This window comes from Nicotiana tabacum, chromosome 10 (assembly GCF_000715075.1).
Source record: "Nicotiana tabacum cultivar K326 chromosome 10, ASM71507v2, whole genome shotgun sequence".
NCBI lineage: Eukaryota > Viridiplantae > Streptophyta > Magnoliopsida > Solanales > Solanaceae > Nicotiana > Nicotiana tabacum.
The window spans coordinates 48227159-48254743 of record NC_134089.1 but is presented as its reverse complement, the minus strand read 5'-3'; the positions used below and the strand labels follow the sequence as shown (position 1 = coordinate 48254743).

General features: G+C 37.9%; 2 protein-coding genes across 2 annotated transcripts; both read left to right on the top strand.

Annotated features, from left to right (window-relative positions):
* The first annotated feature begins 11099 nt into the window (after positions 1-11099).
* Positions 11100-13305, top strand: LOC107782101 (CBL-interacting serine/threonine-protein kinase 14). The gene has a single exon (XM_016602941.2). It carries the CDS (start codon positions 11649-11651, stop codon positions 12996-12998), a length of 1350 nt encoding a protein of 449 aa, XP_016458427.2. The 5' UTR covers positions 11100-11648; the 3' UTR covers positions 12999-13305.
* Positions 13306-26076: 12771 nt separating this feature from the next.
* Positions 26077-26424, top strand: LOC142165115 (uncharacterized). Its single transcript, XM_075223740.1, has one exon. It carries the CDS (start codon positions 26077-26079, stop codon positions 26422-26424), a length of 348 nt encoding a protein of 115 aa, XP_075079841.1.
* The last annotated feature ends 1161 nt before the right edge of the window (positions 26425-27585 follow it).

Sequence of the window (27585 nt, the reverse complement as noted above, 5' to 3'; positions counted from 1 at the left end):
AAATCCTAGCAGAGATGGTCACATATAAAATCTGTAAAAATAAATAAAGGTTTCAAGCATGTCTCTTTTGTTATTTTTCATAAACTGGCAAGAACTACAAAGCTGCAAAATGAGTCTTTAAGCACATTGCAACCTACTTGGAACATCTCAATTTTATATGCATCAATACTATAATAGATAGTAAAGACAAATAACACATGAATAAAAAAGTGTTTGATCAACCAAGGATTTATTTTACATATGAACTACAACAAGATATATTTAAACAATAAAGAAATTTAGCAAAGCACTCATTTATTTAAATGGACATGCCCCCAACAATCAAGATGAGTTCAAATCTTCTTGGTAATGTGAAAACATCTGCAACATAAGATTAAAGAGTTACCTGAGTCGCAGAATAATAAATACAGCAACAAAGAATGAAAGCTCAGCAACTAAAGCAGCATAAAAATAGCAGCACAACAGCAGCAAAACCAACAACAAATCCATGTTAAAACAGCTCGAAAACTCAGAGAAGAAACCCAGAAGCAAACTCTAAACAGGATTTATACTTTTCTAAAAAAAAGGTTTGCACTTTAAGATTCACTCTTAAGACTTACAATTTCAGCTTACTAAAGGATGCTTCAGCTGCTAATTTTTTGTTGTTGTTGTATGTTCAAAAGCAGAAAATGATGCCCCCTGTGGAAGTGTGATGGAGTCCCCTCTATATATCAAAATAACCAGCTATTTCAAAAAATTAAAAATCAATCTTTTTGACAGATTTTTCTACAAAATCTGCTCTTAAATTCAAAAAGCAAGACTTTCTAGTTCAAATCTTGTCAAGTATTTCAAACAAAATTTGTTCTCCACTATTCAAAGATAGACTTTATTCAAATAATGTCCAAATGTCTACATTTTCTTACCAAATAATTTGACTTTTGAGTGTTGTACTCAAAGAGTCTTGAAGCAGTAAACAAACAACCAAACAAGTACCATATACTCTTAAGTATTTTTCATTACCTCGCTTTTATCAATACAAAACTATTTTACTACTTCAACAAGTGCAAAAATAGAAAATTTAACATTTCAAACTTCAAAAACTAATGCTAAAATAATTAATAATAGACAAAAATAAAATCTGAAAATTAAAAAAAAAAATCAGCCATGAAAAAGAATAGTATTTTACCATTTTACACATCAAAATGCCGAAAAATGGTGGTATGCCAAAGAGGGTGTTCCGGGTGGTCGCCGGAATTAGGCCGGATTTTGGTCGCTGGATTTTTGGGGTAGAATTGACATCAATAGCTAGGTCTTGAGGAGCTCTATCCATTGATGTATGTATTTTGGGGTGGTAGTGGTTGGAGCTTCAAGAATTTGGGCAAAAAAGTGACGGAAAAGTTTTCTAGATCTAAGATTCAAGGAGTTTGAGGGATTTTTTTAGGATTTGGTTTGGAGATATGGAAAGAGGAAGTTGTGGAGATTACGTGGCGTGAATTTGGAGGTGTTTGGAGGTGGTCCGCCGGCGGCGGCGATTTCCGGCAAGCGGCAATGGACGGAGCTGGGGCGGCGTAGAGAGAGTGAAGAGAGAGAGAAGAGAGAAGAAGAAGAAGAGGGAAAGAAGAGAGAGGAAATAAAGGGGAAATGAGGCAAATTTTTGGGGATTTTAGGCTTTAAATACCTAGGATGAAGAACAAACTAGGACCGTTGGATTAAATAAAGATGGGTGGATGAGATTGAATCTTGTCACTTAACCAAAACGACGTAGTTTCAAGAAAAAACTATGTCGTTTTAAGCTCTTCTTGGCAGCCCCCTTTTGGACCGGATTTGGGCTCTTTGGGCTCAAATTTTGGGCCAATTTTGGCACAATTTTAATTAAATTATACTAGCCCAATCCGTACCTCGTTTATCAAACCATTACTCAATTTGTATAACCTATACATACACAAATAAGAACAAACACATACAAACACATACATATATATATATATATATATATATATATATATATATATATATATACACACACACACACACAAGGCAAAAATTAGGCATTTACAGGCATCTCTCTCCTCTATATGCATTTTGAGATCGGCCTCACACAGATCCAGCTCTACCTCACACCGATCCAGCTCTGCCCGAAATTTAGAAAATGCTTCCCGATGAAGCGTCAAAGCCTATGAAGAAAGAAAGGAAATCAGACAAGAAGAAATAAAGACTAAGATAATATTAAAAAAGGGAGATAAGGCTTACCTGACACAGAAGTCGATGGTCTTCATCGATGATACTCGACGCATCACCCAGATCAGAAGTCTCTTCGACCCCCGTGAGGAAGCCACGGAAAAAATCTTCCCCTTCGTGGTTCGTTCCCGCATCGGGGCTCCCCATGGCCTAGGCTTCTTGAATTTGCCCCTCGAAAAATGAAAGGAGGGATGGTGAATCCTCAACATTTATTACCCCAAGAGGGTTGCTTGGGCATTCTCTTCGTTTTGAGTGGCCTCAGAATTGGCCCCCTCAGGTACATCCACCGGTTTCCCATCACAGTGGGAGGCATCCTCAGTCTCCGATGACTCGGGGACTTTGCTCGGGCCATCTTTCGAGATCCTGTCGGTTTGAGGTTAAACCCCTTCGGTCATCACCAGCTCGGTGACCTTTGGGACTTTGGCACTCCTCTTTCGAGCCACCAGCTCGTAGCCAGCATCTTCATTCTCCTCTTCTTCATGTCGTAGCTGCTTAACAACGTTTTTAGGAAGAGCTGCGATATCTTTCTTCGACTTGCGAGCCTTGCTCTTCTTGGGCTTTGGAGTATCGGAAGGCGGGACCCTTTTCCTCTTCTTATCCTTAGCCGGCTTCGGGTCCTCCTCTTCTTCAGGTGGCGGCGGCCTCATGAAAGCAATATCTTCGAGACATGCATGAAAGGAAACCAGGTAGAAATAAAAAGGAGACATTTCAGAGAAGAACGTCAAACACATAAAAAGAGACTTACCATGATTTTTGGCCTCTCATCGTCCCTTTGCCAAACCCAGTCCTCAAGGTTCGAAATTGCACCAGGCACCTAAGAGATCGTTGCATCAGAAGAAAGAATGTTGATGAGAAAAGGTAAAGGAAGCAAAATAATCAACAAAAGCTATTGGTGGGTTAGTACTTACGCTTCATGTTCTATTCTTTGGGGAGTGGAACCTTCTCGGTCGGGATTATGTTAGAAGTCCTCTCTCGAACAAACCGTCTCATGCATCCTTGATATTTGTCCTCGTTTATGCTCTAGAACAACACCTTTGTGGCCCAGCGCTGAAGCCTTATTAATCCACCTCGATAGAGATGGGGGCTGTACATTCTAATAAGATGATCGAGGGTGAAAGGCATCCCTTCGACCTTGCTCACGAAGAATCAGAGCAAATTAATGATATGCCAAAAAGAGGGATGGATTTGGCCTAGGTTTATGTGGTATTGGTGGCAGAAGTCGATAATAACGGGGTTGACGGGACCCAGCGTGAAAGGGTAAGTGTAAACACTTAAAAACCCTTTCACATAAGTGGTAATATCCTCATCGGGGGTAGGAATCACTACCTCTTTGTTTTCCCAGTGATAATCTTTTTTCACCTGCTCAAGATAGCCTTCAGTTATCGAGCATATGTATCTAGACAGTGGCTCACATCGGCCAGGTACCGACGAGGGTTTCTCAACTTTAAAGTCGGAAGTAAGATCGCATGACCAAGGAATACATTCTTCGATGCGTGGCTCTACCGGCATTTTATCACCGACCAGCCGCGATGAAGAGGCTTTTTCTTTTTGAGGAACGGTTTTAAATGTTTTCGTCATTTTTATATGAGTTTAGAGAAAGAAGGAGATAAAACTTGTTGTTTGATGAGAAGGTTGGTAAACGGGATTTGAAGAATTGAAAAACTTGAAGGAAGAAGAAGTGCTTTGAAGATTAGAAGAGATTTTGGAAATAAAGTTTGGGAAAATTATGAATTATAATATTTGCTATGACGGTTCAAAGGCACCAGTGGCCGACCATTAACTGGCTCTAATTAATGATCTTGGGAACCGTACCGACACGATGCTTCGGTCATTTCTGTTGCTTACGTCACAAGAGTGATATCATAACTGGTTGAGATATAAAATCGAAGGATCAATTCGTTTCTTCTCATTACACTCCAAGAAACAAGGGGACTATCTGTATACAGTTAAAATCAGGCTTGTCTAATTTTACTATTTAATCGAGACCAAGGGATCACATCGGGGGTTGACCTCGTAATGGATTAGGCTAGAGTACGAAGATGAGGTGACAAGTTCAAAAATCGAGGTGCCAGTCGAGATCGAGGCCAGAAGCGATCGAGACTAAGTATGACTGACTTCAAGTGAGGTGCAATAACGGAAAGACGAGATATCTGTAATCGGTCAGAGATCACGACGAAAATTCCGGAACAGATCAAATCAAGGGCGGTTATTCATATCAATAATGGGATTTACTTGCATAATAGAATTTTACCATAATTAGGATTCCTCTAGTATATAAAGGGGAGTCCTCATCACTTGTAAGCACTTTACATTCACACAGATCAAAGCAATAAAATATTCTCTCTTTAACTCACATTCTCTTTTTCATCAGTTTGCTGCTTTTTAACTATTCTTGCTCTACTAGATCGAGGGTATTCCAACTCGAGGGCTTTGTTTAAACATTGGTTCGCTTTATATTATTGTCAATTCTATTGCTTATCTTCATGTTTCTCAATTGATATTAAGTGAAATCATGTATCCTTAAAACCACATTATATTTGAGTCAAAGTTTGACCATGTGTAGATTGCTGCTAAAAGGAATGGTAAGGGGCCGACTAAGCCGTGGTCGTATCTACAAGGCGTAGTAGCGGCGAGTATCTTGGACACTGCCGAGATTGAGCTATAAGGAAGCTTGTACGGTAAAATGTATGCTGTAATACTTAAGGAGAGCGATGTAAAGTATAATCAAGAGATAGGGTATTCTAGCTCATGACCATTGGACAAAGGGGAATATTTAAAATATATATAGGAGGTAAGAAGACAATAAAAAAAGGCTCCTCTCCCTCAAGAAGGAAAGACAGAAGAACATGACAAGATCTCTAACAACAATAAAGCTAAAATCTAGATCTTGATTGCAAATCTTTGTAATCGTCATTGTTGAATCAATAAAGATTGATCTCATAGCTATCACTGGCATTCCTTCTTTTCCTTTTTTGCTCTTACATTACAGAACAATACATCAAAGATGTAAGCTTATCGTTTATGTTTGATATCTTTTATTAATCTTAAAAAGAGTTATAAGCTCGATTATATTCGATTCTCGTGTTTAATGTGATTTGATCTTGAGTTAATTACCTTGGTTAAGATTTACCCTCGATCTCATCATTAATTAGTTTACCAAAAAGCTTAGACACTTTTTGGTCAAATAATTTGGCGCCGTCTGTGGGGATTTCTTAGCCAAAATTTTAGTTTCCTATAGATCTAAAACTAGCTAAAGTATCATTTCCCGGCTGTCATAGCTTCACCATCCCAGTATAAACACCAACCCGAAAAAGTGATAGATAAGCTTTTGAGATAACCAAACCAATTTGGACCTGTAGCGACGGGTTCGGATCGTTGTGTAAGCACTCATAGTGGGATCACGACCATTACGCACTTAGCATGCCCGCAATCCTACTTGCCGTATTGATGTTATATGCCGATCTATACTTCCACCTCTTAGGAAGGGGCGATAGCCTACTGCATGATTCTTTGAAATAACCGACTTATCCTCCTTTATTTTCGTACCTGTGCATAATTGCAATTTATGTACAGGGTATATCACGTTTCCCTTATTATCTACGCACATTGGATAAGGTCGAATGACTCGGGCAGGGTATGTTCAGCCCATGAGAAGCCTAGACGCGATTAACGACGAAGTCAAACATGGGGCTGCCAAATCTGAGATCATCATTCAAGTACGGGATGGAACGGGTCACCTTACAGCGCCCCTCCCCCCTCGCCGACTTACTAGGTCAAGGTAACAAGTAATTTTGTTTGGATCTAACATTTCTCGTTTTTCTCTTTTAGGTCAAACACAAGGAATACGAGCATTCTCACATGTACATGAACAAGGAACAAACGCCACTAAACGTACCAAGCAAAATCCTCCACTCCATACCGTACTGCAAATAACATGCAAACGACTCAAGACAAGCTGGTATTACTAAGAAAATCTCCATGAGCTTGCATGTGTATTCTCCATGATAATCTTACGCCAATTCAGCTGACTAAATATTGTGAATCACGTCTGAACTTCGTCTAGTCCCAGGACACCCAGAAGCCCAAGCAATAAGTTCGTCGCTTGTCCCGATCACGACCTCTCCGGGTCGAGTAAAGAAAAGACTAGGTAAACTGGGACTCCATTGACACATACTCACTGCAACAACGCATAGCGTTCTCCAATGAAAACAAAATAAAACAAATCGGGACTCATCCCAATGCACAGTACTCTCCAATGAAAACAAAAATTAAACAAACCGGGAATCACCCCAATGCACACATAAACAATGCAGCAATAAATGATGTTCGAATGTACAAATCAAAACTGACTTCGCCCAAGTTGGAAAATCTAAATTCGACCTCGTTCGAATGTACAAATCAAGGATAATTCTGCCCAAGTTGGCAAATCAGAAGTCAACCTCGCCCGAACATAGAGATCCAAAGTGACTTTATTCGAACTCACAACGAGATCCGATCTCGTTCAGATCAAGAAAACTAGATCCGCCCTCATTCGAATTCCCAATTAAAAGATCAGGAGCTCATCACAGAGAAATCTGAAGATCTTCTCCCCAAAAAAAAGGAGAGAATGAGAAAGAAAGTAAAAAGATACATAAACAAAGGCAAAACAACTATTTTATTCAAATGTACGTGCGCAACAACTGCGCATTACAAAAGGCCAAAAACGGGCCCTCCAGAAAAAGATGAAAATAAACAATAAAAGAACAAAAGAACTAAGCACAAAATCTGCAACAAAGTTTCACTCGGCGTCATTTCCACCGTTGTTCTCCCCAGCATCATCATCATCAGAAGAAAGTCCACCCTCAATCTCAATGCCCTCACCGGCCTCCCGTGTTACAGGGTCATAACCGCAAGTAATACGAGCCTCACGTGCCTACGCCTGAGCATCCTCAAAGGCGGCCTCAGGAATACTCCCCGCCTCCCACAAACCCTTGTATATATCTACTTGGGCCTCGGTGTGGACCCATATCTCATACAAGCGGAAGAGGATAATGGCTGAGGCAGATTCAGCCTGAGCCAACAGTTGTGCCTTCTCGGCCTCAAGTGTCGCAACCCGGTCTCCCAGGCTCGAAGCTTCCCGGTCAATTTCACCAATACGCTCCTCGAGTCGCGCCTCTCTCAGCGTGGCCGTCTCTCTCTTAGATTCCTGCTCAAACTTGAGGATGCGAATAGTGTCTTCTAGCACCGCTGGCCTCACCAAAACCGATACTCGAGCACCCTCGGCTCTCTCCAACTCGGCCACTTTCTTTTCTAGATCGGCCACTTTCTCCGTCCATTCTGCACTTAAAGCGTCGACTCTGGTAGCATTTTGCTCAAGCTCAGCTCGTAAAAACAGCACCTTCACCTGAAGGTCTTCACACTCCACGGCAACCCCTTTGTCCACTTCGAGCTCCTCGTCTTTGGCGTGAAGTAGCTCCTCAAGCTCACTGCATCTCCGGATAGACCGCATCAGTTCCTCATCTCTTTTCTCTAACTCCTCCCTATGACTGGGTACTAGCACCCGCTCTAAGCTGCTCGTGTATCTCACGGCACCAGTCGCGATACCGCTGATACTTCTCGGCCATTTTTAGAAAAATCTTGGCCCGCATCTCAACCCTACGAGCGCTCTCGATCTCTAGCATGTAAGTCTAAAAAAGAGAGAAGAGAGAAAGGGTCAGTAAAGATAAAGGTCACAAAACAAAGAAAACAAAAGGGAACTCAACCTTAGGGCCATCGCAGCCATACCGCGTGACAAACCAAAATCGCTAACCTCCTATAGAGATCCACTTTAAACGGTGGAGCATAGAAGATCAAACTGTGGCACCAAATCCACCGTGTCCTTAAATAGGTTGAAATTTGACGGAATTTCGAGTATGCGGGAAGGGCCTTCCGCTCTTACCTTAGTTCTGGTAAATCCATCCTCGAAAACCTTATGTCCTCAGGGTCAATGTCTAAGTCGGATTCATAATCATCAACCGCAATTCCCTTCCCCCTCTCATCTGCCAAAGAAGGGGCGTGATTCTGCCGAGATGATGATGGTCTACTCGGAACAACCACGGCAGCCTCCGAACTCCATCCCTCTGCCACAATAGTCTCCTGAACGCTCGCAACAAGTGTCGCCTCCGCATCCACACTGGCACCACCGCCGGTTTTGGGTACCGCTGAAACAAGGTCGACCCGCAAGGGCATTTCAGCTAAAAAAGCCCCTTCCAACACTACCCTTCGCCTCTCCGACGGGGCCTCTCCACTATCGACGTGAGAAGATTCGCTCGTTGAATGGACTACGGGGACCGGAGTCTCCGATTTAGGAGTAACTTCCAAGCGTACGACTTCGGCCGTAGGTGCGGTCTGATGAGTGGCCTGACTCTCTACGCCCTCGCCTGAAGTAACTCTTGGTGCGGGCCGCCGGAGGGATCCGGTTGATAGAATGCGAGAGCATGATCCCTCATCCTTCTCACTCCTCTCCGACCTGTCAATAAGAAGGGATTTGATCATATAACGGCAAGGTCAAAGAAACTACAAAGCTGAGAAGAAAGCAAGACCAACAAGCCAACTCACCGGTAAGAGGCTTGCGCCCAAACTTCTCATAGAAAGGCACCCATTCACGAATCCCCATCGTGTGGGGGAGAATTGTGCTCACCCACTCGCGGATATCGGCAACTAGAGGGGGAGGTAGTCTCTCGGCTACAAAAACAAAAGCAAATCCTCAGTGAAGTCTTTAAAGAGAGATGACCGACAACCATCTTAAGAAAAAATTACATAAAGTAAATAGGAAGGAAAATACATGAGCGAAATTCCACGTCTCAGGAAACCCTGCTGGGTTCGACACGATGTGCTCTATTCGAACATAGAAGAAGCTCTCCCAAAAATGGCGATTGGCCTTGTCGTCCATCTTCACCACCAAACTCTTGGTTCCTCGATAAAGCATATGAATCATCGTACCCCAAACAAATTGGGGGCGAAGAGGTGAAACATGTGCCCTAGAGAAATACCTCGGCCGGCCAGCTCCGCATACTTGATGAGCATGAGGAAAAGCTTGTACGCATACGGGGAGAGTTGAGCCGGGAAAGCCTCATAGAAGCGATAGAAATCCACTACCAAGGAAGGAAGGGGAAGCATGTACCCAATGACAAAGGGATACATGTAAAACGCACATTAGCTCGGGTGGTGTAAATGCACTATATCCTGATTTACAGGCACCACTTCAATACGATTAGGGATCTTCCATTTGGCTTTGAATGTCATGAGTGCCTCAGCATCCATCGTGGAAGGAACGAGCTCCTGCTCATCTCCGGCAGGGCTGTTAAAATCAGTCCTCGCTTTCCCTGGGTGGGGAACCACATCATCTACCATCAGAAAACCTTCATCCTCCACCACTTCCATTCCCTCTTCGACTAGGAATGCATCATTTTCAAACACCGGAGCACCAATAGCTTTATCAGAGTTGGAAGAAGCACTAGCCATTTTTTCGTTGATCAAAAGAAACGAGAGTGAAGGAAAAAAGGCAGAAGTTACATCAAATCCTCACAGAGGCAGAGATATGAGAAACTAAAGAAGAAGAAGAGTTGTAAAAGTCTCTTGAGCGATTGAGAAGCGTAACATTCAAATGGAAGATACTCCCCTATTTATAGGGATATGAATGCCCTAAGCGGAAAACCCAAACACCGCCATTTAGAAAACAAAAAGGGCATGGGAAACGACGCAATGCATAGAAAATGTGCTCCATAATGACGCATGAGAAGTATTTATGACATGCTGAACTGACGTGACGTTCCAGTCCTGAACTGACGTAACGGTCCGACGCAATTCTCGAAACGTCACACTGCTACCTCTCCATGAGGTGCTCGCCCCTCGGATAAATCATTCAGTTTCCTCCCAATTTTTGAATCAATAGAGTCCGTCCATCGAGCTCGCCAAGAGGCGACCCCAACGGCCGGAGAGACTAACTATATGGGTCAAAATCTGACCATGCGTAGATTGGTGCTAAAAGGAATGATAAGGGGCTGACTAAGCCGTGGTCGTATCTACAAGGCATAGTAACGGCGAGTATCTCGGCCACTGCCGAGATCGAGCTATCAGGAAGCTTGTATGACAAAATGTATGTCGTAATACTTAAGGGGAGCGATGTAAAGTATAATCAAGAGATAAAGTATTCTGGCTAAAGACCGTTGGACAAAGGGGAATATTTATAATATATATAGGAGGTAAGAAGACAATAAAAAGGGCTCCTCTCCCTCTAGAAGGAAAGACAGAAGAACAGGAGAAGATCTCTAATAACAATAAAGCGAAAGTCTAGATCTTGATTGCAAATCTTTGTAATTGTCATTGCTGAATCAATAAAGATTGATCTCATAACTATCAATGACGTTCTTTCTTTCCCTTCTTTGCTCTTACATTACGGAACAATAAGTCAAAGATGTAAGCTTATCGTTTATGTTTGATATCTTTTATTAATCTTAAAAAGAGTTATAAGCTCGATTATATTCGATTCTCGTGTTTAATGTGCTTTGATCTTGAGTTAATTATCTTTGGTTAAGATTTACCCTATATCTCATCATTAATTAGTTTAGCAAAAAGCTTGACACTTTTTGGTCGAACACATTACAAATTTAATTGTTACTCATTTTTTAGGGTAAACATTGTGTTACATAAATTATAAATTGTTTTCGTATTGAGGAAATTAAATTTACTTACTTAAAAATTTAAGTCGTTTGATTGAGAATCTAGAAAACCTTCACGAACTTTTGTACATTTGAAAACATTACAAGTTTGTACATGATATAGATTAGTGGTGGTCCTCATGATTTATGTGATCACTGATCAGCAATTATAATTGATTTGTTTGGCCGTTATCTTTTCATATTATGTTTAATTAATTTGAGTAAACTCTGGTCTAGTCTCACAAAGAAAAAAGAAAAAGAAGAAGAAAAAGAAAGAAAAGAAACTTATGTACGTCGTCGTATGGATCATCTTTCTCTTCCAAGGAGAGACCGTCACTTTTTCCTTCAACAATAAATACCTGTCCGAAGTGCAGCAGCAGTTCTTCATTAGAATCTTCACTCTCTCTCCCCCCTGCCCCCCCCCTCCCTCCAAGATTTTGCTTCAACAAAAATCAAATTTATCTTCTTTGCTTTGCCCATTTGCTATAACTCCATAAATAGCATAGCCATTCGGTATATTTTTAGCAATTTCCCCATTTCTCATTCTTCAAAGATTACATTTTTCTGTCAATTCCTCAATGATTTTTTATTTCTGGGGTTAATTGACCAAAAAGGGGTACCATTTTTTTAAATTTCCCCTTGGATTCTTGATTTTCCGATCATCGAGCAAATTTAATTTGCTCGGTGTTTTAATGCAAAGGGTAGAGAAAATTCAAAAAAAGGTTACTATTTTTCTGATCTTTGGTTATAGTTATGCCAGATATCTTAGATAACAGTTCATATCCGTCACTCTCCGACGTGGCCGCCGCCGGCGGTGAAATAACTCCGGCGGAGTTGGTGAATTCAAACCTTTTCGGCAAATATGAGCTGGGAAAACTCCTGGGTTGTGGCGCGTTTGGCAAAGTGTATCATGCCAGAGACATTAATACAGGACAAAACGTCGCGATAAAGGTTGTCAGCAAACAGAGGATCCTCAAAGGTGGTCTGACGGCTCACGTTAAGCGAGAAATCTCTATCATGCGCCGGCTGCATCACCCGCATATCGTGCGCCTGTACGAAATTCTCGCCACCAAGACAAAAATATATTTCGTCCTGGAATTCGCTAAAGGCGGTGAACTTTTCGCGAAATTGTCTAAAGGCCGGTTTAGCGAAGATCTAAGCCGTCGATATTTTCAGCAGTTAATCTCCGCCGTTGGATACTGCCACTCACGTGGGGTTTACCACCGTGATTTGAAACCTGAAAATTTATTACTGGACGAAAATTGGGACCTAAAAGTTACTGATTTCGGGTTAAGTGCTGTTACGGATCAGATCCGACCCGATGGGTTGCTCCATACACTTTGTGGGACCCCTGCTTACGTGGCCCCGGAGATTTTGGCGAAGAAAGGTTACGATGGTGCTAAGGTGGATGTATGGTCCTGTGGTATTATACTTTTTGTGTTTAATGCTGGGTATCTACCTTTCAACGATACAAATTTAATGACCATGTACCGAAAAATTTACAAAGGTGAATTTCGGTGCCCGAAATGGACCTCGCCCCAGTTGAAACGGTTGTTGACCCGGTTACTTGATACCAACCCGGTTACTCGGATCACTATTGAGGAGATCAAGGATGACCCGTGGTTTCAAAAAGGGTACCAAGAGGTGAAACCGGATCACGAATTCGAATTCAAGTCTTGGTCGGGTTCGGATTTTGACCCGGATTCATTTCCGGGTTCGAATTCTGACAGAAATTTCCTGAATGCATTTGATATTATTTCATTTTCTACCGGATTTAATTTTACCGATTTGCTTAAGGGCAATGGTGGATTTGTCGATAAGGAACGGTTTGTATCGGCAGAGTCCCCTGAGAAGATCATCGGAAAAATCGAGGCCGTGGCGAAGATAGAGGGAATGGAGGCAGAGAGGAGTGGCGCGACCGTGACGGTGGAGGGGCAGAATGGTAATTTTAGGCTTCTAGCGGAGGTTAACCGGTTAACGGAGAAACTGGTAATAGTGGAAATTCAAAAAAAGGAGATTGAAGGGGAAATATGGAAGAAGAAATTTAAACCACAGATAAGTGAATTTGTTTATCAAGGTGAAGAACCCGTTTCTGGTAGCTGAAAAGGACGTTGGCCTAATAAGGACATTTGCCTAATAGTTATGAATTAATCTAATGATTTTAGGGAATATTTTGGAAGGAAGCAAATTTGAAAAAGTAAATTAATATGTTGTACTCTTATTATTATGTTAGTACTTAGCGCATATCATAATGTTATATTTTTTTTAAAAGTTATAACAAGCGTATTTATAAAGTAGAAAAAGAAATACCGGGCAATGTATTTTGTTTTTGCCGGTAATTTTGTTTCAAATATTTGTTCGAATCATCAGAAAATTTACTCTAGAGGATTAATGGAATTGAGATAGAAAATTACATTTTTTTAGCACTTCAGTCATTTTTTCTTTAGTTACAGCTTACAAGTACGGCTGAGTAATTTTAATGAGATTATAGAAGTAATCTAGTTATGTGCTTTCTGTGTTATTGAATTCAGGGATGATTTTAAAAATCAAATCATGTGAATTTTTATAATCGGCATATTGGAGACATTTCTGCAAAAGATTTTCATTTATTGCAGAAGTCAAATCATCCTTTCTTATCTGGTATAGTTCAACAACCATCTTGATTTAACTGAAATTTCAAAAGTGTAATTAATTTATTTAGTTAGCAGAATGATGAGTGAAAACACAATGACTATTTACAGAAAAAAAAACATCATAGCCATTTGACGCCGCAACTTTTTCTTCAATACAGTAACATTTTTCCACTTGCCTAATGCAGTAGTAAAATTGAACTCGTCCACCTTCATATTGGACGTAAAGTCATCATTATTAGTTCATTAAGTTATGCGGCACCTATTATTTTCTACGAAATAAAATATGTAATAAAAATACATCAACAATATAATTATTAAAAAATTAAATTAAATACTTTTTAAAAATAGGTAATTAACATATTACAATATCTTAATTTTTAATCATCGAATAAGAATAATGTAATTATTAATCACCACATAAATAATTCTAGCAACGTAAGCAGTATTTGAATTAAAGAATCCCTTATTAATTAAAATGACAGAACATGTATTTACACTGTACAGTCAAAATTTGTACATGGAGAAAGGGAAATAGATGTAGAAGCAAAGAAGAAGATGGGCTGACGTGGGTTTTTAAATTTTTGATCCATTTCAGTTTGTCATTATTAGATATCAATAATAGTGCTTGATTAAATAAATGGTTTATAATTGAGATCATGGACTAAATGTGTCCATTACTAGCATAGTTCCATAGAAAAAGGGAATATTCTTTTCAGGATAATGGCCAACCACTGATAAATGCATCTGTCCTAGTCTTATTCTGCAGTAGATTTTCTAAAACTGGGAAAAAAGATAATCAAACAAGTTGGTAAGTGAAGGTCATTATCAAATTGCGCAATGCCACTTATATAAGTGAAATTAAATAAGAAATAATAGTACGTATCAAGTTGGGACAAAACACATAGGAGTAAAATGTTTTCTTGTGTATAAGAAATTTATTTAATAATATGAAAATTCCAAAGTTTGCAGACCAATAATGCAGAGCAATGAGCTGTACATTTAATGTTTTCTGTGGGCAGTAACTGGTCTAGATGTTCTCACTTTTCTAAAATCTTATTTTTCAGGATTTTTACGACGGTGCAATTGCACGATCCGATTATGTAAGAGATATTTTAATTAGACATAGTATATCAATTGATTTTATCTTTAGTTGATGATATATAAAGACAATTAACAACTAATCATGTTTGGCGCATGAAATTGTCATGAAAGATCATCAAAATTGTAATTAGAATTTCATAGTAGAAAATTTTAACAACTCGCACGGATATTACTTCGAGATATCTTCAATAAACTAATAGGAATCCTTTTAAACCACCGCCATTGTATGGATATTGTTTGTTAAAAAAATTGTACAAGTATGCTTACACATCGTTGTACTTACTGAACTGCTAATATGTTGAATAATATGTTGCCAGATTAAAATAAGTAAGTGTCAGTTTGGAAAGCCACGAGGTAATTGAAATTGGTGTAATTACTAAAGTAGTAATTACACAGCCTAGTAATTACACAGTTGTATAATTACGACGACCGGTTTGTTTGTCATAGTGTAATTATAGTATAATTACAAATTTACTCTTTGGTTGCACAAGTGTAATTACACAATTAAATTAAATTTTAAATGAAATAATTATCAATAATTAAAAGTTAATATAATAAATATATGCCTATAAATTTTTATAAGTATAAATGATACTATATTTGGTATTTAAGATGTATATTTTTTCATGAATATACATTAATTAGTAATCATATATTTATAACTAATATTGTAAAAATAATTTATATATGTTCCAACTTAATAATATTTAGTTTAGATACTTACAAAAACTAAAAACATATTTTATAAGAACATCATGGAATTCATGTTTGATCAAATAAATTAATATTTATAAATATAATGTCATAACATTATTCAAATGTTTGACAACACTAATATATCAGTTCTAACTAAAAAATAAACAACATGTAATGTAAGTCAATACTGCTAAACAAGTAAATTGGAACCATGTTTAACATATGTCAAATTCCAACATAATAATAGTAAGTTCCACTGCAAGTTAAGATTAGGAAACATAACAAGTTTATAACTACATTCTATAACGAAATTCCACTTTAATTGCATCACTCATTATATGTCAAATTTGTTAATGACTCGTTATTTCTAATATTAAGAGGTGTAGTTTCAAAAAATAGAATAATAAAATAAAAATAAAAATAAAATATAAGCAATTACATGGAATCACAAGAAATAAAGGTAGAGAAATAAAAGATAAATAATGTACAAAGAAAAATATATTTTAAAATTTCAAAAGAAATTAAAAGGTCAAAATAAAATTAAAAAATTAAAATAATAGAAATAAAAAGTTATAAAAAACAATAAATTAAAATAAAAACAAAAGGAAAGAAACTAAAAAGCAACCTTGTAATTGCACATTATAATTACACCCCTCCAATTACACCCAATTCCATGCTGAGCAAGTAATTACTTAGCCAAACAAACATGCCAAACAGTGTAATTACACCCAATTACACCTAAATCCAATTCCTAGGTGGCTTTCCAAACCGGCTCTAAGTGTTAGAGTTTTCGGTGGATTTGATCAAAGGGAGTTCAAAAAAATGTTATAATGAAAATTTGTAATGGTGGAGTATTCTAATTTCTGTTGGTTAATGTTTATCCCTTATTTTTGTCTCATTATTTTTGAAATAACCTTTATGTTCATTCCAACTTGCGCGCACCTTAATTAATTCTATAAAATATTTGCAATCTCCCACCAACATGTTGTAGGCATCTAAATTTTATCGGATTTAAATCCATAAAATCATTTGGATCATACTTTAAATTCAAAATATATTACTCCAAATAAATATTAAGGGTCAATATAATTAGATTAATTACATTAGTCCAATATGTATGGATTAAATAATTAAGTCCGGATCCGTTGGGCTAGCCCACTTATTTGGGCTACAAAAATAATGAGCCAATTTCATTAGGCCCAAGATATTATCTTCCTAGAGACTCAGTTTGGTGCCACGTGTCAAATGACGTGGCACGCCAAGTCAAACTGAAGAGCCAATAGGATCATGCCACGTGTCAAAATGACAAGGCATGCAAAGTCAAATTCAAAGGCCAGCGAAATCGCGCCACATATGCAAGTGACATGTTCTGGCCAATCAAATGCTGTATTGTTATGCTTCAATCTGATTGGTCGGAAAGAGTTTGTTCTTATCATAACTCTTCTCCTCTCCCCCCCCCCCCCACGCACAACCATAAATAAGGATCTTCATAATCTAAAAAAGGGACCAGACGTTATAACAAGAAGCAAGAGAGAGCTCGTGGATCAAACAATCGAGTTCAAGTTCATGAAATCAAGTTCAAGCTCAAGAACGAAGAACAAATCAAGATTCAAGGAGTACGAGTTCAAATCAAAGTTCGTGCTAGTTGAATCCAAGATCATCATTCGTGGCAATAAATATAGATTCAAGATCAAGCTCAAGGGCCGTTGAATTTACTTACTATTGAAAAAATAGAATGAGAGGATTCATAGAGATTGTACACTCATATTATTTGAAATCAAATACTACGATTGTTGCCATATTTTTCGATCTCGATTATTTTCTGTTATCAATCTGTGTTCGAAACCAAAAAATATTATAAAGTAACAGAGAAACAGAAATGCATAGGAAGAACAATATTAAATCCGAACCCACTGAATTCACAGTGTGTCCTTAAGGAACTTAATCCCCTCCTAATACCCGAGGTTTAGGATTATTTCCTTCCAGGATAGAATAGATTATCCACACTAGTATAGCGGTACCTCAAACCCCAGTGTTTCAGCGAATGCAATAAGGCGGAGCAAATCACACATGACACTTGTATTTTGTTTTGGAAAAACAATGCAAAGAAAATGGGAGAATTTCAGATTTTTCTATGTATGAAAATAAGTCCAAGTCTCTAAAATTTATAGACAATGAAATGGTGAGATGAAGAGGTGCAATTCTAAAGGTACCTCTTCCATTTCCCATTCACGGAATCTAACAATCCCCCACATGAATAGAGAATGACAATATGTTTAAAAAAATATGCAAAAACTTGTGTGATTCGCAAGTAAGGATTAATCGCATCTGGATAAGTAGGTTTCCCTTTTGAACTTTCCGTAGTGAACATATGTCAGATATACTCGGTCAATCGGTAGATTCGATATCTTTGAACCATCGAGCTTTGGTGTACCTAGACAAATAAGTCATACAATCAACCCTTAACCGTCTTTAGTTCTTATTGTTGTGTTTGTTTCAGCCATGAACACCACCTGGTTCATAAGTGCATAGAGAACTGGCCTTACAAAATTCTTTTTGAAGCAGTTTACACTTCATACTTACATAGGTGATTCCTAAACGTGTTATCCCGTAGATACCCTATTTGATATATCCCGTATCAAACTTAGAAACCGTTAAAAAGCCTTACCGCTTTATCTTTTGTATTGAACATTGTCTCATCACGAGAATGGACCAAAAAGAAATTTTATTTGACAATGTTGAACCGTCATTAATGACTTTATTTGAGCTCCTTGAAATTAGATCTTGGGATCTCCAGTCTTCTAGGTAGAGTTACTGCCACAATGACTTGTCCTAGGCTATAGTCTCATTCCCTCCAATGATCTCTCAACTACCTCTCTAGTTATGCCTTTTGTAAGGGGATCCGACACATTATCGCTTGACTTCACGTAGTCAATTATGATAATTTCCCAAGAGAATAGTTGCCTAATGGTTTTATGTCTTCGTCGTATATGACAAGATTTTCTGTTATAATAATGCTCCCAGCCCTTCCTATTGCTGCTTGACCATTGCAATGTATGCATATATGTGCCAATATTTTGGGCTAAGATGGAATTTGTTCAAGAAATTCCGGAGGCATCCGGCTTCTTCACCGGCCTTTTCTAAGGTTATAAACTCAGCCTTCATTATAGAGCGGCAATGCACGTTTGTTTGGACAATTTCGAAGACACTGCTCCTCCACTGATTGTAAAAATATATTCACTTGTGGATTTAGTTTAGGTTTATCCGGTGATTCAATTTGCACCACTATACCTTTCAATACCCGTAGGATAGTTATTATAGTGTAATGCATCGTCATAGATATATCTTAAATATCTCAAAACTCATTTTATTATCCTGACAGTTCAATGCGAACTTCCTTATGTCGTAGACTAATACGTCTCGACATTCTATTGCATATCAGATTATTGATTACACATAATGTAGCAATAATATATTATAACAACAACAGGAATGATTGGCATCGGTTATGGCCACAACCTTTTAATATATAACACATTTCGCAATCACTCAGCCATTTTCAAGCAATTGTATGCTATTTATTCATATGTCTATATGATATGCAAATTATACTACCTTCATTCATTAAACAAATCCAACTTGCAATAGATTTTAATCATCTTCATTGGTTGGTTCGCCTTATTATAGACCAACGTATTAATGCATTCGTTCATGAACGGCCATGTTTATACAAACATCCAAACATACTTTTCATAAAAAGGCACAGCCTTTCAGGCACCCTTTCCTAAAAAGAGCTAACATTATAAATGTTCAAGAAAGAATAAATCATGTCTGGAAAGGCACGTAAACAACTTTCAAATTTGTAGTTTCATCACTAGTCATCACTAAGACTGGACAAGTAATGGATTCACTGATTATCATATCAATATCCACTAAGGATTGGTGAGGTTCAAAAATTATATCATTTTGACATTACGTCTAACATTGACTTTTGTCATGCATAAGCTAAAAGCCCCCACATTTTAAATATTTTATCAATATATCATCCACATATAATCAAATAATGACTATATGATTTGAAGTATTCTTAACGTAAACACATTTGTTTACTGTGATGACCCAAAAGGTCATCACTTGTGCTGCAATTAAATTCTGAGTTTACGAGGCCTTGAAAATCTCATTTAGAATCACCTCGATATGCGTACGCAGTCCGGACGCGTAGCCGGAAAGCTTAAATATGAAATTCTGTGAAAAATAATAAAATTTGGTTATAAAATGAGTTAATTTGACTTCGGTCAACGTTTTGGGTAAACGGACCCGTACTCGTGATTTGACGGTCCCGGAGGGTCCATAGGAAAATATGGGACTTGGGCGTATGCCCGAAATCAAATTCCGAGGTTCCAAGCACGAGAAATGAATTTTTAAAGGAAATTATTTTCTGAAATTGTTTAAGGAAAATTGAAATGAAATTTGCTTAGAACATGATGGTATCAGACTCATATTTTGGTTTCGGCACCCGACACAGGTCTTATATATGATTTAAGACGTTTCTTTGGAATTTGGTGAAAAACGGACGTCATATGACGTGATTCGGACTTAAATCGCGAAGTTGATGTTTAAAGAAGTTTTGAGAAAATTTCATTAATCTCAAGATTTAATTTGATGTTTATGATGTTATTTTGACGATTTGATTGCATGAATAAGTTCGTAGAATTTTTTTGAGAATTTTGTGTATATTTGGTTTGGAGCCCCGAGGGCTCGGGTGAGTTTTGGGTAGGTTCCGGGATGCCTTAGGCCTAAAAACACAGTTGTGGCAGGTTCAGAGAAGTTGCAGGTCTCTGAACCCGCTAATGCGGTTCGCACAAAAATGGGCGCGACCGCGGAAGGGGACCAGTGCGGTCTGCGTTCGGCTTTGTGCGGTGCGCGGTGGAGGCCTGTGCAGATGCGGTCCATTTCGTGCGGTCCGCATAGGGCACTGGACCGCAGTACCCCAGGAAGACTTGTGCGACCGCAGTCCATTTTGTACGGTCCGCACAGGGGGTCTAAGAGGGGTATAAATAGATGAGATTTTCAGCTATTTTTCATTTTTCAAAACTCCAAAAACATAAGAGGCGATTTTTCAAACAATCTTTCTTCTCCAAGTCAATTGTAAATCATTTTTAACTAGTTTTCTTCAATCATTAACATCTTTTAACATGATTTTAACTTCAAGTCATTGATTTTCATGGGGAAATTGGGTGTTTTAGGTAGAACCTAGGTTTTTCAAAAATTGGGGATTTGGACCTCGATTTGAGGTCCGATTTCAAAATAAATTATATATTTGAGTTCGTGGGGGAATGGATAATCGGGTTTTGGTTCGAACCTCGGGTTTTGACCACGTGGGTCCGGGGGACGATTTTGACTTTTTGGGTAAAACTTTGAAAAACTCATTTTCATGCATTCAAATTGATTTATTTAGCATTTATTGATGTAATTAAGTAACTTGTGGCTAGATACGAGCGAATTGGCGGAGGAATCAAGGGGTAAAGCTATAATTGAAACTTGAGTTGTGTTCGAGGCATCGAGGTAAGTGTTCTGTCTAACCTTAGCTTGAGGGATTAGGAGTTGAGTCTGATTTGTTAATTGCTTCTTGTTGAGTACGACGTATAGGAATGGTGATGGGTATCTATACGTTGGAGTCTAGCATGACTGTGAGTCTTAAATTGATAGTTGTTGTGTTCTTAAATGTTACTACGGATGCTTTAATTGATGATTCTCTATATTGAGCAAAGATTTAGTTTATTCTCGTGGATTTTATTTATGATTGAGTATTGGTATTAATTGAGCTGAGTGGAAGTTGAGTTAGGATTGGTTATAGCTGATTCTCCCTTGCCGGGATGATTGTTTCGATATTGTTGCTCCCTTGCCGGAAAGTTATTATATTGCTTTTGTTCCCTTGCCGGGATTCCTTGTGATTTTGTGTTAGCTTGTAAATGGGAGCGGGTGGTACGCCTACGATGAGATTTAATGAAATGGGAGCGGGTGGTACGCCTACCACAAGATATGATGAAATGGGAGCGGGTAGTATGCCTACCATAAGATAAGATGAAATGGGAGCGGGTGGTATGCCTACCACGAGGTTTGATGAAATGGGAGCGGGTGGTACGCCTACCACGAGACTTAATGAAATGGGAGAGGGTGGTACGCCTACCACAAGATATGAGAAATGGGATCGGGTTGCACGCCTGCAACGAGACGTAAACTGAAAATGAAATTTGCCTTTATTTTCTTTATCCTTGTTAGAAGTTAAATTTTGGTTTCCTTATAATTTTATTGAGATTCTGCCTTATCTGTTATTACCCGAAACATGTTTCCCCTCCCCAGTTTTAATTGTTTGTTTTCATCTATCTTTCCGATGTATATTTCCGCTGTATAGTATATAACTGCACAGGTTTATCTGGAGTCTGGTCCTAGCCTCGTCACTACCTCATCGGGGTTAGGCCAGGCACTTACCAGTACATGGGATCGGTTGTGCTGATGCTACACTCTACACTTATGTGCAGATACAGGAGCAGCGCTTGGTCAGCAACGATAGAGGATCCAGCCTTCGGTCCACCGTGACACCGAGATAGTCCTGCAGGCGTCCGTAGGCCCGACGTCTCTTCTATCCATTTAGATGTTCTATTTTCTTTTGTATCCGAGACAGACTATACTTCCTTATTCAGACACTTGTATGTAGCAATCCTAGACAGTCTGTGAATGTTATGGCACCAGTTTCTGTGTAGAGATATATATTGGATTTTTATTCGTATCGGTTTTGGTATAATATTTATCTAAGTCTTCTGCTTAAATTTCATCTGTCGTCATTATATAAATGCTGATTACCTACTACTTTAATTGGTTAAAAAGGCTAAAATGAAAGAGGTTGGATTTTCCGCATTTTGTGGCTTGCCTAGCTTCTATGAATAGGCGCCATCACGACTACCGAGGGTGGGAAATACGGGTCGTGACATTTACACTCCAACCATTTGATAATATTATTTGGTCAAATCTCATATGTCATTATTTGGGTGCTTGTTTTTGTTCGTAAAGTGAATTTATAAGTCGACACACCTTCTTTTGTTTTCCAGGAACTACGAACCCTTCAGGTTGTTCCATATAAATTTTTTTCTCCAAATCTCCATTTAAGAAGGTTGTCTTTACGTCCATTTGATGGATTTCAAGGCCATACACGGCGGCTGACGCTATTAACACCCGAGTAGATGTAATCCTCATTACTGGCGAGTATGTATCAAAATAATCAAGACCTTCTCGTTGTCTATATCATTTGACAACTAATCTTACCTTATATTTGTCAATAGTATCATCAGCTTTCATTTCTCTTTAGAAAATCCACTTAGAACACAAAGATTTATTTTCTGGAGAAAGATCAACCAATTCCCAAGTATGATTACTTAATATGGATTCTATCTCACTATTGACTGCTTCTTTTCGAGGAAGACATAATTTCTTTCAAAGTTTGAAGCTCATTTTCCGACAAGAATGTCAGAAATTTGATCCAATGGAAGTAGTTGTCCTTTGACGTTTACTACATCTTGGATTCACCTCTTTAGGTGTACTTTCCTTTGCTTTTTCCCGATGTCGCTTAGATATTTCACTAGACGACTCACATTCCTTTTTACTGCTTCTTTAGATCTTTCTGGAGAAAGATCAACCAATTCCCAAGTATGATTACTTAATATGGATTCTATCTCACTATTGACTGCTTCTTTTCTAGGAAGACATAATTTCTTTCAAAGTTTGAAGCTCATTTTCCGACAAGAATGTCAGAAATCTGATCCAATGGAAGTAGTTGTCCTTTGACATTTACTACATCTTGGATTCACCTCTTTAGGTGTACTTTCCTTTGCTTTTTCCCGATGTCGCTTAGATATTTCACTAGACGACTCACATTTCTTTTTATACGAATAAATATTCTCAAAGCATTCAGCATCATCTGAGTCGATTACCGTCTTAATATAAATGTCAGGATTTTCTGATTTATGAACCAAAAAATGATATGCCTTACTATTTCTTGCGTATCCTATGAAAACACAATCAACCATTTTCGGTCCAATCTCCACCATTTTAGGTTTAGAAATTTGTACTTTAGCCAAGTACCCCACACTTTAAACTATTTTAAGTTGGGTTTCCTTCCTTTTCATTTTTTCATATGGAATAGATTGTGTTTTGCTATGGGGAACTCGATTGAGTATTCGGTTAGCTGTAAGAATATCTCCCCCCCCCAAATTTTGGATAAACCAGAACTTATCAACTAGGAATTCATCATCACCTTTGACATTCTATTCTTTCTTTCCGCAATTCCATTAGATTGCGGTGACTAATGACCAGCCGTTTGGTGAATAATGTCATATTCCAAACATATTTCTTCAAAATGATATTCATATTCGACGCCCCTATTACGTTGTAGAGCCAACTACAACAACTGTTGTTTGTGTCACGATAGAGCCAGGATTAGTAAATGGTGAAGCTTTTAATCTTCAAACCAATCTGACACATTCAGAATTAATAAACTGTGAAGTTTTTAATCTTCAAATTGAGTAACATCTAATACAACTCGATCTAATAAACGGTGAAGTTTTTTTAATCTTCAAATCAAGTAATATGTGACACAATCAAATTTAATAAACGGTAAATTTTTTTAATCTTTAAACCAAATAATAAATTGGAGTAGAAAATCACTACAATTTTAATCTCCAAAACGATTATAAAGTCACTTAGGCTTTAATTTCCGACAAATGAGTAGAAAGTCACAAAGACTTTAATCTCAACGAACGAGTAGAAATCACGTAGATTTTAATCTCGAAGCAGGAGTAAAAAATTATGAAGATTTTAGTCTCCATAACGGGAGTAGAAAATCACGAGAATTTTAATTTTCTCCAAACCAGGGGTAGAAAATCACAAGTATTTTGATTTTCTTTTCAAATGGCTTTCCAACTAAACCATTATAACTCTTAAACACTTCTAACAGTTTGATATATTTTCTTATCAAACAAACATATGTAATATCTTTACATATATTATATTCATGATCTCAAAAATACTTTCAAGTATTAGTGTAAGCGTAGTTCACATCTTACAAATCTTGAAAATATTCTTTCACATAATTTTATGCATGTTGCCAAATTCTATATCAACGAATTGATTAAAATGGAATAACAAAATTAATCTTTAAATACATGTTATTCCCAATCATGCATATTACTCTAGAATTGTTATATGATATTATCACATTATAAACATCTATCTTTATATTTATAGAAACTAAATTCATAAATCACAAAGGATAGAAATCAATTAAAAATGATCAAGTGAAGAAATTATAACCTGGTTTGAATCGTCACCTCGTAGTTGACATCTCAAAGAGAATTGTTGTATTCTCTGTTTCCTTTGCCAACTGCATACCTTTCATATTCCAAGAAGAAAGCACCGATTTAGAAATATGGATTAAAGGAACTGCTCGTTCTCTTCTTGCTCTCACAGTTAGTAAGTTTGTTAATAAAATCCTTATCCTCTCGTTGATGTCAATATTGCACCATAGAATTTGGTGAAACACAACATGACCAAGCATGTGCATCTATTAATATAAATTCAATAGAAGATGTAACCTCGTCATAAAATTTCTTTTATCCGAATGCGCACCGTACTGTTAGATCATGTTTTAATGATGCAAATAATATACATGTGCAGGAAATCAAGTTCAAGAAGTAAAGAAGACTGCTGGAATGGTTCATGATGTACAAGGAAAGAAATCAATCAGCATATGATCAGCAAATCTAGATTGGTCTCGTAAATCGGGGCACAATCTAATCAACGAATCAATCAGCGATAACAATGATTAGCTGAACTGGAAAATATCAAATAAGCCTTGGACAAAGGCACGAATCATGGGCAGAATCACGGAAGATTAAAGGATACGAGGAGATTTGGGAAGCGACCACATTTGGAAGATCTAACAATCAAGGAGAAATCAAGTGAAGCAATCCTCTGCTGAAGGAAAGCAATCAAGAGAAGCAACGACTCATTCCTTATTCTTGGAAAGAATCAATTCTTTCCAAGGATCAAATCTCTTGGGTTGTCAAGCCTCTACCATCCATCAAAGTATTTATACACCCTTGTAAACCCTAGCTTAGTCATACTTTGATCAAACCAAATCACTCTCTTCATTCTACTGCAAACAAGCATTGTAGTTCACTAAGATCTGCTGTGTAACAAGTCAGGGATAGAAAGAGAGCACACAACTGGTGAGACATTGTATCAAAAACGAGTACTAGAGAAACTGAGCGATATACACCACATCTGTACTCAGAGGAAACTCATTTACTAAAGAGAACTCCCTTGCAACCCAAGGGGACTGGGTTAGGATTCACATTGAATCCGAACCAGTATAAAAATCCTGGTGTTTTTAATTCCTGCAATTATTTTTTGTATTTTACCTTCCGTACCATATCTGCTAAATTATCATATTCAGTCGACTACTCAAGTCATAAGTCAACTTATAAGCAATTAATTTTAAGTATTCACAATTCACCCCCCCTCTTGTACTTTCAACTGGTATCAGTGCAAGACTCACATTTTACCTTTTTCTTAACAGCTTGTGAGAAAAGATCATGGCAAATCAAATTATCATAGGAGCTCTCTTTTAGGAAGGAACTTCACAAGTTAGACCATCATACTTCAATGGACAACATTTCTCTCACTGGAAGGTACAAATGGAAATCTTTGCTAAAGCATACGATGTCAAAGTCTGGAGAGTTATTAAAAAGGGAAACTATCCCCTACCTACTATCACTCTACCACTTGCTGATCCTGATGATATAGATTCATACTCAAAGGAGCAACTGGAAGCGGTACAAGTGAATAACAAGGCAAGAAATCTGCTTCACAATGCTATACGTGGTGAAGAATACGAGAAAATATCGAGTTGTGATACAACCAAAGAAATGTGGGATAAACTTGAAGTCACCTATGAGGGAACCAGCAAAGTAAAGGAAACTCACATCAACATGCTAGTTCATGACTACGAACTCTTCTCAATGAAGGAAGGAAAATCCATTTAAGAAATGTTTGCCAGATTTAGAAAAATAATTAGTGACTTAAAGGCATTTGGCAAGCCCTACACAGTGGTGATCAAGTCAGAAAAATTCTCAGAAGTCCGGCAACCACTTGGCAGACCAAAGTAGTCACACTGGAATCTCAAGACCTAAACAAATTGTCCTATGATGAACTGCGAGGAGAACTCATTGCTTTCGAAAGGACGCATTTGAAAAAGACAAATCAAGAGGAGAAAAAGAAAATAGTTGCATTCAAAACCTCTACTGAAATGACTGAAATGAAATTGATGATGTTGAAGCTCTACAAGAAGAGATTGCTATGATGTCTAGAAATATGGATGGGTTGATGAGAAGATACAGAAACACAAAGAAAGGAAGATTCCCACCAAGACGATCCAGGCAATGCAATGAACAGGATAAGAACTATGGAAAATGCTACGAATGTGGAAAATTTGGGCACATTCAAGCTGAATGCCAAGAACTGAAAAGGAAGATCTCTAGAGGCTTCAACAAGAACAAATCGTTCGAAAGATAGAGCGATGAGGACGACTCAGACCACAAAGAAATAACAAATCTTTGTTTCATGACAATTATGGAAAATGAAATAAACAAAACCTTAGGATGCTGGACAGATGAAGATGATTTAGATGATGAGAACTGCTTCATGGAACGGGGTGAAACTAGTGAGGTTAGATCTTATGACTGCGAAAGATGTAATGAATTGCAGGATATTCTTAATTCCACCTTAAAAGAGTCTCAAAGAATGATGAATGAACTTAAGAGACTCACTAAGGAGGTTAAAGACTGGAAACTCAAACATGAAGTATGTGAAATCGAAAAAGAAGTACTTCAAGAAGAGTTTGAGGAGTTGCAAATGCAGCTTAACAGCTTGCGCAAATCCACCAGCCATAGTTCTGTTAGGTCAAACCAGACGACTTACAAGTAAACTGGAAAAGAACCAATCAGAACCAAGTCGACCAGTCGGTCGGACTAGATGACTTACAAGTCAACTGGGAAAGAACCAGCTGAATCTAAGTCGGCTAGTTCTAACACTTATGAAAATAGGTCTGGAGCTAAATGTCATTACTGTAATAAAAGTGGGCATAAATATTCCGGTTGTTGCTTTCGTAAATCAAATGTGTCAGGATGGGTTTGGAAACCAAAAAA

What these genes read in the sequence shown, in the direction of transcription:
- LOC107782101 (XM_016602941.2), top strand. Translation starts at nt 11,649, where the DNA reads ATGCCAGATATCTTAGATAACAGTTCATATCCGTCACTCTCCGACGTG.
- LOC142165115 (XM_075223740.1), top strand. Translation starts at nt 26,077, where the DNA reads ATGGAAATCTTTGCTAAAGCATACGATGTCAAAGTCTGGAGAGTTATT.